This window comes from Gopherus evgoodei, chromosome 5 (assembly GCF_007399415.2).
Source record: "Gopherus evgoodei ecotype Sinaloan lineage chromosome 5, rGopEvg1_v1.p, whole genome shotgun sequence".
Lineage (NCBI taxonomy): Eukaryota > Metazoa > Chordata > Testudines > Testudinidae > Gopherus > Gopherus evgoodei.
Window position 1 is genome coordinate 55,545,462 of NC_044326.1, and position 17,480 is coordinate 55,562,941.

Here is a 17,480-nt window from a genome sequence, read left to right on the forward strand (position 1 = left end):
AGATGCATTTAAAAATGTGCTGCTAAATAGAGAACACACATGAAGAAGGGCATTCATTTTCAGATTCTTTTTCAGTTAGTATTATTTTATGGACTTCTATAGTATTACAAGAGTAAAGATCCACCAACAAAAAGATAAAAATATATATCTTGTCTATTAGGTAACCATTATGAAGATTTTGGCATATTGAGAGACGTGTGTCAACCATGTGATGTATCCACTTGTGGGCTGTAAAATTGTCTTAGATTGGAAGCTGAATCAACCAGTCAATAAAGACATGAAAAAAGTGCCAGGCAACTATTCAGCGACTGGATAAATTGTTCACCATGTTCTGTAAGTGGGAGCAAATGAATGTAGCCTATAAGATCCAAACTTTAAATTAACGTCACAGATTGAAGATCGAAATAAAAACCTTGGCTGATCACAATTACACAAATTCTAGTGTGACATGCTGGCACTGAGAAAGTAGTCTGGCGTATGTTTGACATCCTAGGTTACAGTGACAATGTCATGGATTATGGCAGAGAATCATTAGGAAAACAAAAACCAGAAAGTAAGGAAAGGGAAGTAGAAACAAAGGATAAAGGAACAGTGAGATATCAGAACTTCAAGAGTACTGCAGACAAATTCTAATGCCACTGTGGTCGTATTCAACACTGATTTACGCCCCTTATTCAATCTCATTGAATTGAATAGGATTGCAAGTTAGCACAGAGTTTGACCATCTGTCTTTTGAGAATAATATACATTAGATAGCAACGTAGTTTGCCAAATAGAGGACAACTCCAGATATTGCCTTCTCAACTGTGGAACATCCCCCAGGCAGCATAACTTTTGTGGTTCTCCTGGAGATGGAATAGAGAAGGAGGAGCCTATGCATGGGGGACTTTCTCTAGAACTGGGATGGCAAGATCAGCGTGAGAACCTCTTCCCTCTGTAGGAAAGGATGTCTAAAGGTTGTAAAGAGCACACCTGTAGCCCATTCCCCACTCATTCCCCTAAAAAAATACCCCAATCTATGTCATACTCTTCCAAGAGATAGAAGACACAATAGATGGGGCAATTAGCAAAGGGACTGGGAAGAAGCACATGTGCCCTTTTCCACAATCCCAGAAAAACTGTCAGCCTTCCAGGGAGAGTGCCATTCCTCCCATAAAAGACACAGTTGAGGGGAAGGACAGCGAAAGACAATATCTGAAAAAACATGTAGCAGACCTGAGATGTGGGGATCAGTGGGAGAGCACTCATCTCACTAAAAGCTGGCAGAGGAGCATAGGAGAGACATCAGCACTACTTTGTCCACTATTGCTGGGGAGCTTCATTCTACACATTATCTACTCCTCACCCTGTGTCTCTTTGATCTGCCACACAGTGGGAGGGGAGAAAAGATGAGGGCTCTACCCAGGCATATCTAATCTATAATTCACCTACTCACACCTGGAATAGGGACAAAGGCCATTTCCCATCTCTCCAGGCAGGATAGCAGGGCCTTACAATTGTGCCTTGTTTCTTTTTGCTCTGGAAGAATGTTCTATATTAGCCTCACCCAAGAATTACCAGTTCTTTGGAGTAGGAATCCCTTGCATGGGTCTTTCAAGCAGAAGCAGCAGCCTCTCCCTTCTCTTACAGCAGAAATTTTCATTCCCCCCGCTGATATATGTGTCCAGCTGGGCAGGGTGACTTGGGGTACCTAAACTTCCAAGAGTCACCTTATATATTGAAAAATAGTTTTTTTCAACTGAGACATTATTAGGTAGAAGTACACTTGAATTCTGATAAATAACAAGTACAAATTATGTCAAAGGAGAGAGACAAAATATATTAAAGGGGCATTAATCAACACTGACAAGCAGAGATATTGACTCTGCACAACTCATGGCTCACCCTAGAACGTGCATTCATTCGTGAGCTTGTTTCACATAAATATTTGTTTTTTCATCATTATTATGATAAGATAATTTATTGCCCTATGTGCTTTGGCTGTGGGAATTAGGGTGCTTGGTAATTAAAATGATTATTTTCACTTTATTCCCATTATTTATGCTATTATTTATAATATTTATTATAGTTGAATACTCCCACTTCGTTAAAAAATATGTAAAATGTTATTGAACAAATGTACTGAAAAAAATCTTTTCTTGATTTATTTAACCTAGTACATTGCCTTGAAGGTCAATTTTCCTGGACCTTATTGGACATCAGTTTCAAATCTGTACATGAAATTTAAAATAATTGTTTGTAATCACTGGAATGCAGTAACTCCGGGATCTAATCAGTTCTGTTGTTGGAATTAAAGGGAAAAGAAATACACATCTATGTGCCAGACTCATAGAATCCTAATTTTATGCACTGATTGTCAGCTGTATTCTAAAGGCTGAAATCTATCCTCGGATGGACACATGCCAGTCCCTTTGACTTCAGTGGCAACCTGACACATACATTCGAGGGCAGAATCTGGACCTTGGTGTTGTGATCTCAAAGGAGCGAAGTGGATTCCCTATGGAAATAGTGGGGATCCCTTCCTGAAAACCAGTAAATAAGAATTTTTCACTTATATTTTCCACATTTAACTTTACAGGTCATTGACAACACATTTAAATAAAGATGAAACCTTTGTGACTTGGTATCAGGACAGTAAGGCAGTCACTGTACTGTTTGCTGTTAGTCCACCTTCATATCTAACCAATATCATTGGCTGTAGGACAAGTCATTGTCACCTTTATAGTTCCTAAAACTCTCATTAACCCAGAAATCAACTCACTGTACTAAAAGCTGAATACTAATTGCACTGCAAACTCAATTACTTCATTATAGTGGATCTGCATTATCGTAGTAACTGAATACTTGAATATCAATAGACCTACACAGGTTGGCAGAAAAATCACTTCTTTAAAGACCAAGCTGTAGGATCTGTTCTGAGAACCCAAAAGAAAGTTAGATGAGGAAGAGAGAGACATAAAATGGAATAGGAGAAGCTCTGAAATTGTCATTATCTTTATTTATTACTAGTACTAAAGAATTAGTGAAGAGAACATAAGAACGACCATACTGGGTCAGACCAAAGGTCCATCCAGCCCACTATCCTGTCTGTTAACTATGGCCAATGCCAGATGACCCAGAGGGAGGGAACCTAACAGGTAATGATCAAGTGATCTCTCTCCTGCCATCCACCTCGACCCTCTGACAGAGGCTAGAGACACCATTCCTTACCCATCCTGGCTAATAGGCAACAAGGAAGTCTGAAGAAGTGTTGGAGAGGGCATTAAATTGACAGCACCCATCAAATGTAATGAAGCTTCAGGAATGACCAGGAGGTCTGAGGAAAGTTAAAGAGGTCTAGTGTGTGAATCTATAGAACAAGGGCATCCCCAGGATGTCTAAGGATTTATGAGAATACGAGGAAACAACCCAAAAGACAAGGAAGTATAAAAACAAAACAAACCTTGGAACTTGGTGGAGGGTGGAAACAACCAAGAAAGTTAAATGAATGTTGGGCATTTTAAGGGGTGCAGCTAAGAGCCAATGTTAGTAAAGTAAATGAGACAGCTATTAATATGGAATCTAAATTTACAGCAGAAACTTATTTACATTATATTTATAATAGTTTATGATAGATCCAGGGGTGAGAATTGGGCAAGGAGTAAATAAAAGTCTTTAAATGATTTTCATTGTAGGTCAGTTGTGTGTCCTTTACCCAAGAAAGCCTGGGAACTGCTTGATAGTTTTCAAAAACCTTTCTGAATGTATTATTTTCATACAAAAAAGTTATTTTTTGTTTTTTATTTTTAATATCTAACATGTTAGTACTTGAAAACCTCATCATTACAACATTCTGTATTGATCACCTAAGGTTTACTAGGACTTAAACAAAACTGACAGTAGAACGATTCAGCATATTTGCTTGCACAAAGCTAACACATCAGACATTAGAAAATGAAAACAATACCTTGTCAAGTGAAAATGTGAAACAGAACAAGATCTTTTAAAAAATATCTTGTATGCTTTAACTGAAGGAGGCAAAGTCTGGTTGCAAGGTGTAGCGGTATTTCTCTAAGTCGTTACAGGGATACCACAGATAATCTAGTTCAGAAAAAGCAGCAGCAAAAGCTTTTTTACATCTTTTTTGTGCAAGCCACCATGTTGGCTAATGTACTGGGGAATGAACTGGAGGTTTTCAGTGCTAAAAATCATAAGCTATACAGCTTAAGTAAAAGCTCTCTATCTGAGGTTCTAACAGTTTCATATCCTACAGTTGAGTGGAGGATGGAAAATCTGTTTTGCAAATGATTTCAAAATTTTGAAATCTAGCTTTGTTCCCAACTGGAGTGAAAACCAACAATTTCAAAATTTGCTGTAAAAGAAATAAAATAGTTGCAAATCAATTGTAATGTCTCATCATACAAAAAGTGAAACTAGGCCAAATTATGAAGGAGGAATATTAAAAAAAAACACCACCACAAGCATGTAGGGACAAAATTAGAAAGGCTAAGGCACAAAATGAAGTTAAACTATCTAGGGACATTAAAGGTAAGAAGAAAACATTTTACAAATACATTAGAAGCAAAAGGAAGACCAAGGACAGAGTAGGCCTATTATTCAATGAGAAGGTAATGACAATAACAGAGAACATAGCAATAGCTGCAGTGTTAAATGCATTTTTTGCTTCAGTATTCACCAAAGAAGAAAACAGCAATCAGAAGACTAATGCAGTTAACATCAGTGTAAATGGAGTAGGATCTGAGGCTAAAATAGGGAAAAACAAATTAATAATAACTTATCCAAGTTAGATGTCTTCAGGTTGGAAGGCCTGATGAAATACATCCTAGAATACTTAAGAGATATTGGAGCCATTGGCAATTATCTTTTAGAACTCTTGGAAGAAAGGAGAGATCACAGAGGACTGGAAAAGAGCAAATATAGTACCCATCTATAGCAAGGTGAAGGAGGACAAGCCAGGTAATTATATACTAGTCATCTTAACCATGGTACCTAGAAAGATAATGGAACAAAATCAATCAATTTTTGTGCAGGTAGAAAATAATAAGGTGATAAGTAACAGTCAACATGATTTATTAAGAACAAATCATGTCAATCCAAACTAATATCCTTCTTTGATAGGGCAATAGGCCTTGTGATTAGAGGGGGAGCAGTAATGCTTTTGATAGTATCTCATATGAACTTCTCATAAGCAAACTAGAGAAATATAGCCTAGACACGCCAACTAAAAGATAGTTTCACAACTCTTTAGAAAACCATGCTCAGAGAATAGTTATCAATGGTTCACAGTCAAGCTGGAAGGATATATTGAGTGGAATCCCACAGGGATCTGTCTTGGGTCCTGTTTCCATCCCATATCTTCATAAATGATTTGGATAATGGCATGGAGAGTACATTGATAATGGATCACAAACTAAATGAGAGTCAACAAGATAATACTGTTGCAAACAAATAAACAAACATTGTTCTGCGATGTATTAGTAGGCATGCTGTAAGCAAGACAAAAGTAATTCTTCCACTCTACTCAACACTGATAAGGCCTCAACTGGAGTTCTTCAGGAAAGATGTAGACAAATTGGAGAACATCCAGAGGAGAGCAACAAAAATGATTAAAGGCCTAGAAAATATGACCTTTGAGTAAAGTTTGAAAATTTAGGTTTGTTTAGTCTAAAGAGAAGAGAAGACTGATAGGGGACTTGATAATAGCCTTCAAGTACATAAAACATTGTTGTAAAGAGGAAGAGGATAAATTGTTCTCTTTATGCAGTGAGTACAAGACAAGAAGTAATGAGCTTAAATTGCAGCAAGGGAGATTTAGGTTAGATAGGAGGCAAAACTTCCTAGCTGAATGGGTAGTTAAGCACTGGAACAAAGTACCTAGGGAGGTTACAGAATCTTCATTGAAGGATTTTAAGAACAGGTTAGAAAAACACGTATCTGGGATAGTCTAGATAAGATTTAGTCCTGTCTCAGTGCAGAGGACTGGACTCAACCTACTGAGGTTGAGTCTAGTTCTACATTTCTATTTTGATTTTGAATTTTTACTCTATATTCTATTTTAAAAAAGAATACAATACAAATTAACAATTTTTAACAAAGTAATTTCAAAACAATAAATCAACAACTGAATGGTTTGAGCATTGGCCTCCTAAACCCAGGGTTGAGAGTTCAATCCTTATAGGGGCCATTTAGGGATCTGAGGTTAAAAATCTGTCTGGGGATTAGTCCTGCTTTGTGCAGGGAGCTGGACAAGATGACCTCCTGAGGTCCCTTCCAACCCTAATATTCTATGATTCATTTTGAAACACTGAAATAGAACATTTTGATACTGTTGGAACTTCTTTTCCCAGTTTTTTCCTCCAAAACAAAATTTCAGAGAGATTGACACCATTTCATAAAGAGTATCTATTTTGATAAAACTGCATTCTCTTACAGAAAACAGTTCTGTTGAAGTTTTTCAGACACTTCACAGAGGAAAACCTGTAATGCACACTCCCCAGTTGGTTGCACTTGCACTCAACCATACCTTTTTGTTTTTGAAAACAAGAGTCAGGAAAGATTTGGTAAGTCAATTTATTTTCAGTTACCCCCCTTATGACAGGGACCATCTGTAGCAGAGACCAGACATTTCTTTCTATCCCTTGGCAGCAGGCCATGCCACCAGAGGGGAGCCAAGTGGCCCTTTCTTCCTTTTTGACAGTGAATTCTATCTTCAGAGCCACTGAAGACGATAAAACTACAGAGACAAGGAAGATAATCATTTCCCTTTATTCTGTACTGGTTAGACTACAGCTGGAATACTTTGCATACATACGGGATTATACAATAGAAATGATAGAGAAAATTGAGAGATTGCAAAGAAGAGTAATGAGAATGATAAAGCATCTAAAGTGAAATGTAACACAAAGAGGGATTAAGGAAAATAAATGTGGATTAAATAAAAAAGCCTCTTACATCAATCCTACATTAAAGCCCGCACAGTTAACATCACAAAAAGACGAACTGCAAATACTAAGGTTTCAGTAGCAATTCTGACTCAACTGCAGTGCACATCCTTAATGATGCACAAATTTAAACAGAAAAATCTGATAGAAATTACACAGGTATAATGTGGCAAGCTAGTATTTCTGTTCAAACCCAAACTTTACATTTCTTGTTTTTACCAACTAAGTCAAAATGTTGCATTAACATTTTTAAAATGTAATCTTGTTTTTAAGAGAAAAAGAGAAATCTCCTGTGCTTAAATAACATTAGCCTTTAAATGAGTGCAACTAGTCTGAAGTTCACACTTCCCTGTATTGTTGCTATTGGTTGGTTGGAGACCGGTTTCTGAAATTCTAGGTTGTTAGAACAGCAGGTTGTTCACATTGTGATGGCTCTAACCTTACAATATAACAAGCTTTTTAAAAATAAATAAAAGCTTGCATATTAGGCAAACATTGGAAGGATGAAGATAAGATTATAGGATTTGAAGGAAGTGTTTTTGCACCCATGATTTCCTCCTGAAGTTAATATAGGGGTTTTTTTTGGAGAATTTTGCTGTTTTTCCCCAAGTCAGCTTGATTCTCTGAGATACTGAGCGCTAAGGCTCTGCTCCAAAAAAATACTCAAGCATGTCCCTGACTCAAGAAAATAAATAGTTCCAATGAAATCAATGGTCTTATCATAGAATCATAGGACTAGAAGGGACCTCAACAGATAATCAAATCTAGTCTCTGTTTTCAGAGTGGTAGCTATGTTAGTATCAGCCAGCACAACAAGGAGTCCTTGTGGCACTTTAGAGACTAACAAAGTTATTTGTGCGTACGCTTTTGTGGGCTAAAACCCATTTCATTAGATGCATGGAGTGAAAAAATAGGCTGGTATAAATATACAGCCCATGAAAAGATGGGAGTTGCCTTACCAAGTGAGGGATCAGTGCTAATGAGGCCAATTCAATTAGGGTGGATGTGGATTCCTGCTGGGAATAGGCCACATGCACCCTAATTGAATTGGCCTCGTTAGCATCGACCCCTCACTTGATAAGGCAACTCCCATCTTTTCATGAGCTGTATATTTATACCTGTCTACTTTTTTCACTACACGCATCTGCTGAAGTGGGTTATAGCCCACAAAAGCTTATGCCCAAATAAATTTGTTAGTCTCAAAGGTGCCACAAGGACTCCTCATTGTTTTTTCTAATGTAGTCTCCTGTACCCATGGCAGGACTAAGTGTTATCTATATCATTCCTGACAGGTGTTTGTCTAACCTGTTCTTAAAAATCTCCAATGATGGAGATTCTACAACCTCCCTAGGCAATTTATTCCAGTGCTTAACCATCATGACAATTAGAAAGATTTTCCTAGTGTCCATTTTAAACCTCCCTTTCTGAAGTTTAAGCCCATTGCTTCTTGTCCTATCTTCAGAGGTTAAGAAGAACAATTCGCTCCTCCTTGTAACAACCTTTTATGTACTTGAAAACTGTTGTGTCCACTCTCAGTCTTCTCTTTTCCAGACTAAACAAACCCAATTTTTTCAACCTTCTCTCATAGGTCATGTTTTCTAGACCTTTGATCATTTTTGTTGCTCTTCTCCAATTTTTCCACATCTTTCCTGAAATATGGTGCCCAGAATTGGATACAATACTCCAGTTGAGGCCTAATCAGCATGGAGTAGAGCGGAAGAATTACTTCTTGTGTCTTGCTCACAACAATCCTGCTAATACACCCCAGAATGTTTGCTTTTTTTGCAACAATGTTACACTGTTGACTCATATTTAGCTTGTGGTCCACTGTGACCCCCAGATCCTTTACAGCAGTACTCCTTCCTTGGCACTCATTTCCCATTTTGTATGTGTGCAACTGATTGTTTCTTCCTAAATGGAGTACTTTGCATTTGTCCTTATTGAATTTCATCCTATTTACTTCAAATCATTTCTCCAGTTTGTCCAGATCATTTTGAATTTTAATCCTATCCTCCAAAGCAGTTGCAACCCCTCCCAGCTTGGTATTGTTCACAAACTTTATAAGTTAACTTTCTATGCCATTATCTAAATCACTGATGAAGATATTGAACAGAACCAGACCCAGAACTGATCCCTGTGGGGCCCCACTCATTATGCCCTTCCAGCATGACTAGAGAACTACTCCCTGGGAATGGTTTTCCAATCTGGTTTGCACCCACCTTATAGGAGCTCCATCTAGGTTGCATTTCCCTAGTTTGTTAATGAGATGGTCATGAGAGACAGTATCAAAAGCTTTACTAAACTCAAGATATACTATATTTTACCACTTTCCCTCTATCCACAAGGCTTGCTACCCTGTTAAAGAAAGCTATCAGGAATGTTTGACACTATTTGTTTTTGACAAATCCATGCTGACTGTTACTTATCACCTTATTAGCTTCTAGATGTTTGCAAATTGATTGCTTAATTATTTGCTCTATTATTGTTGGGGTACAGAATTTAAGCTGACTGATCTATAATTACCTGGGTTGTCCTTATTTCCTTTTTCATAGATTGGCACTATATTTGCCCTTTTCCAGTCTTCTGGAATCTCTCCCATCTTCCATGACTTTTCAAAGATATGTTTGAAGTTAAGCATGTATTTAAATGACCCCCGCATACCAGAGGAAGGTAGCAATGTTTTACAGGTGGGGGTGGGGGAAGGTGGTCAGAAACTGCTGCAAAAACATGAGGGGGGGGCAGCTTGGCAATACTGACCCATCCCCTGGGAATGTAAGGGAGAAAAGTTTTGAAAGGTGCAAGCCCTGACATTAGAATCCCTCTCTCCAGGCAGGAAGCAAGGCAGCCCCACCCTCCCTCCTCTCAAGGTGACAAATATCAGATTTGGTTAGGACCTGCTGTGGGCATTGCATTAGTTGCTCCTTTTTCAGTGGGGGGTGGGAAGGAATTTTCCCTCATCATCAGATTGGGCTAGATGGAGTGTTTTTTTTGTTTGTTTTTTTTGCACTTTCTCCACAGCGGGTATTAGGGAGGACTTACTATGGTGAGGAAGAAAGGAGGTTAGGCTGTATGTTGCAACTCATTTTGTAAGTGTGGGTCAGATGTCTGGTGTAGGTACTCCATAGGGAAGGCATCCATTGACCAGATAAATGGCCTGGTAAAGGACTTACAAAGAGGTGCTCGTTAAAATAATGGACTGAGGTGGGGGAATTGAGGCGCTTAAGATTGGTATGGCACAGAGCCAACTCCCATTCTTATAGCCCACCTTAACATTGCTACAACGTGGGTGAATGGTAGGGTCCAAGCCATGGCCTGGCAGGGGGACCTGGATGGAAAATGAAGGGGGCTGGTGGAAGCCCCAAGTAGTTATTTGAATGAACATGGAATTATCTGCACAATGCACTTTTATCTGCAAGTAGTCCCAGATATCTAATAATAAAGTTGTGATCTGATTCAATCCATATCAGTTGTCTCCTGTCCTTCTTTTGGTATAGCTCAATTGTTGGATTGGAACCTAAGTGCTCAGTACCTTGCACAGTTGATCTTTGAGACACAACAGCACTCTGAGAGTAGCAGCTAATGTCTCAAACCTCCTAGTCAGGCCAGAGAGGAGAATCATGAAGTGCAATGACCTTAAAAAGATTTCAATTGGCTCTGCTAATAGGTTTACTTAATTGTCACTGAGCATGCTCAGAACTGATTTTTCAATAGCTTAGAACCTTAGTATTTAAGTGAGGACTATAGCATACTGCATTTCATGTGTTAGCTGTTTCTGTTAAAGGCCTGTGACAAAAAAAGTACAGGGTTTTTTTTTTTGTAGCATTTGAAGAAGTGTACATTTCTCACTCTTTGATCTTTTAAAACAGCAGAAAGGATTTGGGCCATATTTTTTCAAAGAATAGTCATCTCTGGGCTTGGACAAAGGGTCCTAAATATCAATACAAGAGGTAAATGTTTTTGAAAAATGCAAGCATATAAAAACAGGGGCATATAATAGCAGCTGTACTGTACATGAGTATCATAGATTATTAGAGTTGGAAGGGACCTCAGGAGATCATCTAGTCCAACCCCCTGCTCAAAGCAGGGCCAATCCCTAAATGGCCCCCTCAGGGATTGAACTCACAACCCTAGGTTTAGCAGGCCAATGCTCAAACCACTGAGCTATCTCTCCCCCCCTTTGTCAATCTTAAAAAAAGGTCAGAACTAACAGGTGCATGTCATACTAACCAGGGAAAATGGAACATACAGGGGGACATGGTGATGGTGTGCACACCCCCCCCCGTAAGTATAAAGATAAGGAAGAAGTTATTCTCACCAATTAGAGATATGATTGAAAAATGGATTTGTATCAACACAAAAACATGTCAGTTTAAGTACAGAATATCTGAAGGCGAGATCAACTTGGAAAAGAAACCAGTTTGTGAAAAAAGTCAGAGAATGAGAAAGTCATTAAAATCCTTCTGTTCATAGCTTGAGGGACTAGCAATAGTTGATAGCCATTAATGTTCTACAAAAAAACCAAAACAAAACAAATTTTAAAAGCAGGGGCTTGGACTGTCTCAGGCTATAGCATCTTCTCCCTTGTGTTGAAGATTGGTTTGTTAGCTTTTTCTGGATAAAGTGCATATCACACCTCTCCTGCCAACTTCAAATAGCTTCTCAGCCTAGCTTCTCTCAACCTCGATCATTTCAATGACAAAACTGTGTCACCTCTTCTCTGGCCTCAAGTTTTTACAGAAAGGACACAGAGCTATGTTAGCATGCTACCTACTGCAGCCTTTTAGACAGAGGCTCTTAGAGATGTCATGTGGCTGTAGCTTTGTGGAAAACATAAAATCATTCTGTGGGATTTGTGTATCTTCGATACTGATCAGAGTCAAAATGAGATCGAAAGGGCTTTCTTGCTGCTTGGTCAATTTCCATCTCATTATGCCCAGCGCTAGCTTTCAGGATTAGCTAATAGTTAATGGTATACTAGTCTTGACATAGAAGAAAAAAAAAAAGCTATTAAATTTGATCTTCTAGTTCTCCCCAGAGGTAGAAAACAACAACAAAGTAATTTACCACCTTATTAAGAAGGTGTTTCAGGGCATAGCTATCAGCATATAACCACTGGCTGACTCTTTTGTGCATAGATATTATCCTTACTGCACCATGTTTTAATACATTATTATCATTAAAGCCAATATTTTGGGGCTATAATCTTGGCAGTTTAGTTCCTTCACAGCATTCTTGTGAGAAAAGGTTTCAACGGAAATCTGGAGATTTAATTATCAAAATGTAATTCATTTTGCTCATTCTAAAGCACGATTATTTTATTCTGCATGTTTCAGCTAATGAAAGTCAGATTCAATTATATTTTGGGCAATGGACTTGATCTAAACGGGTTTATCAGCTTTCACAAAGGATTGTAGGAAAGCATTTTGCTAGCAAAAGTTGGCTGGTTAGATTAGGAAAATCCTAAGGAAAAAACAACACAGAAGAGGGGACAAATATGCAGTTGTTTTAAAGCTGCATTGGGTACGATTTTTAAAAGGAACATTTTAATAGCAAATATTAGAGATGGGCCTAGGTCTGAACACCCTTACATTTTGGTGGGGATGACACTGTTCAGAGTATGAACCAAGCTCCAGAGTTGAATTCTGCAACCCACCCTTTTGTCTATAATGAGCTGAGCCAAACTGTCAGATTTTGAAAACAAACAAAAAAAGCCCTTAATTTAGTGGGTGTCAAAATCTGGGTTCACATCCAATTTTGTAGTTCAGTCTCATCTCTAGTAAACATGGTCATAATTTTACCTTCTAGGTTCAGTGGTGGATTTTGCTGTATATACAAGGTCATTAGTTAGTAAATTGTCCAGTATCTTCTATGCTAGACTAAAATATATTGTCAGCTTTCATAAAATCCTAATTCCAGAGGTTGATAACTTCACTTTGTTTAGATGACTTCATAGGTTTCAAATGCAATAACCCTGAACCCTAATGAATACATAGCAGTGAACATTTGGGGGTAGAATGTTCATATTCTGGCAGAACATAATACATATTCAATAAATGAAGAATAAAATAATTTAATTGTAAATTAATGCTGTTAGCCTAAAATGTTATGTGCACAGTAGGAGTTATTTCAGTTTCATAAGTGTCTTATTTGACGATGATTGGTGCTGAATCGTCCTTCTGTGTGTTGTCTCTAAAGCAATCTGATGTTAGAAGAGGGGAAGGCTAGCTGAAGAAAGTTGAGGAATTCCCATTAATTGCAGCACATGTGATAACAAATGATTTAAGGGAATGGTTGGTTTGGCAGCTATTCAGTGAAAAGGAGAAGCACGGAAAAGAGAAATGCCAAAAGAGAACTAGGGTTGGTAGTAGACTGCAATTTAGATGCGAGTTTGCAATGGGTTGTGATGGCAAATAAAGGATAGTGAAATTTGCATACACAAAGGCATCAGGGAGATTACAGCCATACTCAAATGAACCCTTAAGATCACACCCAGAATACTGCATGCTCACAACGTACATCTGCTTCTATCCTCCATATTCTTTAAGGTGGCAAAAGTACCACTGCTCCTTCACATGAGACTGTTGTTGCTGGTTGTGCAACTTGTGTTTTCTCTTCTGTCTCTGCTGCCCTCCTGACTGTTAGTAATCCTGCCACCTAGTTACTGTAGACAACAACTACTTTTAACAACAGGCAACAGCCTGTGGCAGGGGGCCTGGAGGAAGAGTGTTGCACATTCTGGAGCACACCCCCCCACCAAGCCTTACATTAAGTTTAAAATGTTCTGTTTAAATGTTCAATTTTGGTCAGACCCTTCCATTTTCTGAGAGAGAGAGAACAAAAATAAAGGCTGCAATCCTGCATGCTGTATGGCTATGCAGAGCCTCACTGAAGTCAATGTTAGGTTGATGATTCTTTAAAATGCATGGAGGAGGCCTCATCTAAGCTCCTTCTGGAAGCCAGTGAACAGCTTGGCATTGTAAATGTTGCTAGGCAGGCTAACGAGAAGAGTTTATAATGTGCAGAAAACATGGAAGAGTTGCAGTAAACTTTGATGTAAGGAAAACTAGGAAAGATCACAAACAATCCTTAGATTCTAGTATGATTGTTTGTTTCACATTTAAATTTCATCTTTCCATCATTTAGTGTAAATTAATACCTACCACTGAAATAACATATACACTTTATGAAAAGACTTCCATTGGCAAGTCATTCTGAATTATATTTTTCTTGGTCTTATAGACTCTTTAGTAAACTTTAGATTTTCTCCTTTTACAATTTTCTTATGCATACACACCCATATACACATACAACCATCTCAGAATGACTTTGAATACATTTTGAGAGGTAGACTGGCTTACTTCAAAATATATTCCTAAAGAAAAAGAAAAAAAAAACCTTTAAAAAACTCACAGAAGTATTGTATGAAGGACAAACCTGAGGCTGTTTACTTTCTGTTGACATTTTAGCTTTTATCTCCTGCAATAGCTCATAAACAAACAAGACCTGGGCTTCATGCTGCTAGACAGCACTGTATTAAACTGGCCTTTAAAAAAAAAAAAAAAAGATTGTTCCAAAAAGTATAGTGTGTGTACGAACCCCAAACTCAATGATTTAGATTAGTTTGGCACTGGAGAACGTTACATTATAAAAAGGAACAGGTTTGCATATCATTTGTGATAAAGGATATTTTTCTCTCTGACTGTAGTATATCTGTTATGAAGTCTGTGGATGCTTTAGATAATATGAGGAATAGGTCAATAGAATATATATAAATGAATGGCCTAAATGATATCAATTACTTTATAAATAAAAAATAAAAATCAAGATTTCTTAATTGGTGTTGGGAAAAAATAAATTTTAAACAACTCTTAACAAACACCTACTTGAGGTCTTGGGAAGGTTCTGCTCTGATATGGGGTGTCTCCACAGAGTGCCCAAACACTGCCCCTTCTGTGCCTAAAATAAATACATAAATAAAATACAGTACAATTATACTGGAAAACAAAAAAACATTCAATTCTAGAATGATCAATCAACATTCTAGGATAAAATACTTGGTTGATTCATTTGTTTATGCTTCTACATCTCATTATCAATATGCTTTCTTCAGATTCAACTTTTTTAGTATTAAAGAAAACGTTATTGCTTATGCCAAAATCTGTATTGAGAGTACTAGAAACTGCAGTCATCTATATATATCCATAGAAGGACGTTAACATAAATAATGGAAGTCCAAACTTTCCAGCACTCATGTGCCCATCAGGGTATCCATCTCAACGCTTTTGGAGAAATCATGTTAAAGGTCAACATTTTAAAAAAGATAAAGAACATAAGTTTGAATAACAAAAAACTATGGTCAAACTTTCAGAAGTGTCCAGTAATTTTGTGTGCCTCAGATTTTGTGTCTAACTTGAGATATCTTGTACCTGGTCTTCAATGGTTTTGAAAATGCACAGCTCCCTTATTCTTCTGAAGATACCAACTATTTTGAATCTCATCACCCTTTTCATGACTTACATTCCCTTGCCAAGAGACACCGGCTCACTAATTTATTGATGACAACATTTCTGAAATGGCCACTAATTCTGAAAGCTTCATTATTGGATGTCCAACAAGAGACACCCTGGTGTGTGTTGCTGAGCAACCAAAAACTGAGGCATACAGAATAAAGTGAATATTTCTGAAGACTTAATTTATATAAGCATCTATAATTTCAGATGCTTACACAAAGCTTAAAGAATAAGAATATATTTTACCATTTTGAGTCAAAACTGGGTTTTTATGAAAAATGGTGTTTAATTAAATGAAATTTTTCACAAAAAGAATCTACTTTCCATGAAAACATTTTGACTTTTCATTTAAAACTGAGAAAAAACAACTTTTGGTTTTCAAACCAAATTTTTCTTTTGCAACAAAAAGCAGAAAGTTTCTGAAAAAAAGCATCTCTCCCCTCCATTTTTGGTGTAGTTCTTTTAACTAACAAGCTTAAATAATACACTGATCTGTTCCCAAATGGATTGATCTTTTCTATACTTAATCTTCTATCGGTCTAGACTGTGGATATAAACTGTGTACAGGCAGCCTGACCCACAGTCTGGCAGTGGGTTCTTTATTTGGAGCACCTGTCACATTTCCACATTTCTAAGTGCAAGGAGTGGCAGTAGATAGGCATAATTGACTCTTGCTGCAGAATAAGTCACTCAGCTTGGTCTCTGGAGAACAGACCCACACCACACTAGGCTGGGTGTTTCTTGCGCACATGCTCAGGCCATTTGTGAGACTGGGAAGAAACTTCTCCTCAGGTTAGATGAGCAAAACCTCTGGGCTTTTTTGATGTTTCTCTGCAGCATGTTTGTGTGGATCACTTGCCAGGATTATCTGGGTACGTCTCATTTAATCATTTCCCTGTCAATGCAGAAGCCTCAGGTACTGGTGAACTTCAGTCCTTTCTATTCTGTGACTGTGGCACATAATTGTGTAGTTTCCTGTGGGTCTCATTTACTTTTGGTTTCATTTCCATTGCCAGGTGTAGTGTGTCGTTACTTGGGGTGTTGGTGGCCTTTGATATGCAGGAAGTTAGATTAGATGATCTAGTGGTTGCTTCTGGCTTTAAACTCTATGACTCTAGGAGTGTAATGTACCTCTACAATTAATAGGGGATCAAGGATGAAGAAACAGGCAGACTGATTGGCTGTCTCTAGAAAAGAATCTGCTGCTGAAGGCAAGATATGGTGGTTGCTACAGGGTTGGCCCTGAAGCAAACATTTTCAATCATCTAAAACGATCATGTGCTTACACAAAAGGTTCAGATTTGTTTGAGATTTGAGGGAATGTTCAGTGAAATTCTTATTTTATCCAAACTAGTTTTCCCATCTCAGATAATTAATAATTTTAAAATAAAGATGCAAAATTTGACAAATTTTTCCACTTTAAGTCTTTCTTTAAAACATACTGAAGAAATTTTGCATTATTTAATAAACATCCCATTAAAGCAAAAAGGCTGTTTGCAAGGTGGGAATAATCAGGAATGTAATAAGAAGGCTAAGAGGACAGATACTGACTCTCAGACAAAAGTTCCATAAAACTGATATTATTCTTTACTGTGAGACACAGAGACACATATAACAGACATTTATATGACTAACTTTATGTATTTTAGTAGATAGCAATACCAAACATATATTGTTAGACATTCAGAAGATTAGGCCTTTTTTTGAGAATATACTGATATCTATTTTTGTTTATTGCCTTTGTATTAGAGCCACATTTTATTTTTGTTACCCATTCTTTCTACAAATTTTCTGTCATTGTTACTAAATCAACAGCCATGTGTCTGTAAGCTCTCTCTCCCCTTTTTAAGATGGAATAGTGGAGTCTGTGTAATAAAAACAGATTTGATGCTATGCCATAAAGATGTCCTCACTAGACCACTGACAATAAAAGGGAAATGAAATACATGAAATTAATACATTTCCACTCACCCTATATTACTAGAAATAGGGCTGAGGAGAATGTCCAATATCCTAATGCCTGATCATT

At 37.6% G+C, this 17,480-nt stretch overlaps 1 protein-coding gene across 3 annotated transcripts in view; it reads right to left on the bottom strand.

Moving 5' to 3' along the window:
* Positions 1-17,480, bottom strand: part of SGCZ (sarcoglycan zeta) — a 386,520-nt gene that overhangs the window by 17,708 nt on the left and 351,332 nt on the right. For all 3 annotated transcript variants that reach the window (XM_030565438.1, XM_030565439.1, XM_030565437.1), the window contains one exon: positions 14,825-14,897. In XM_030565438.1, coding sequence (XP_030421298.1) covers positions 14,825-14,897 — 73 coding nt within the window. The remainder of the gene's footprint in view (positions 1-14,824; positions 14,898-17,480) is intronic.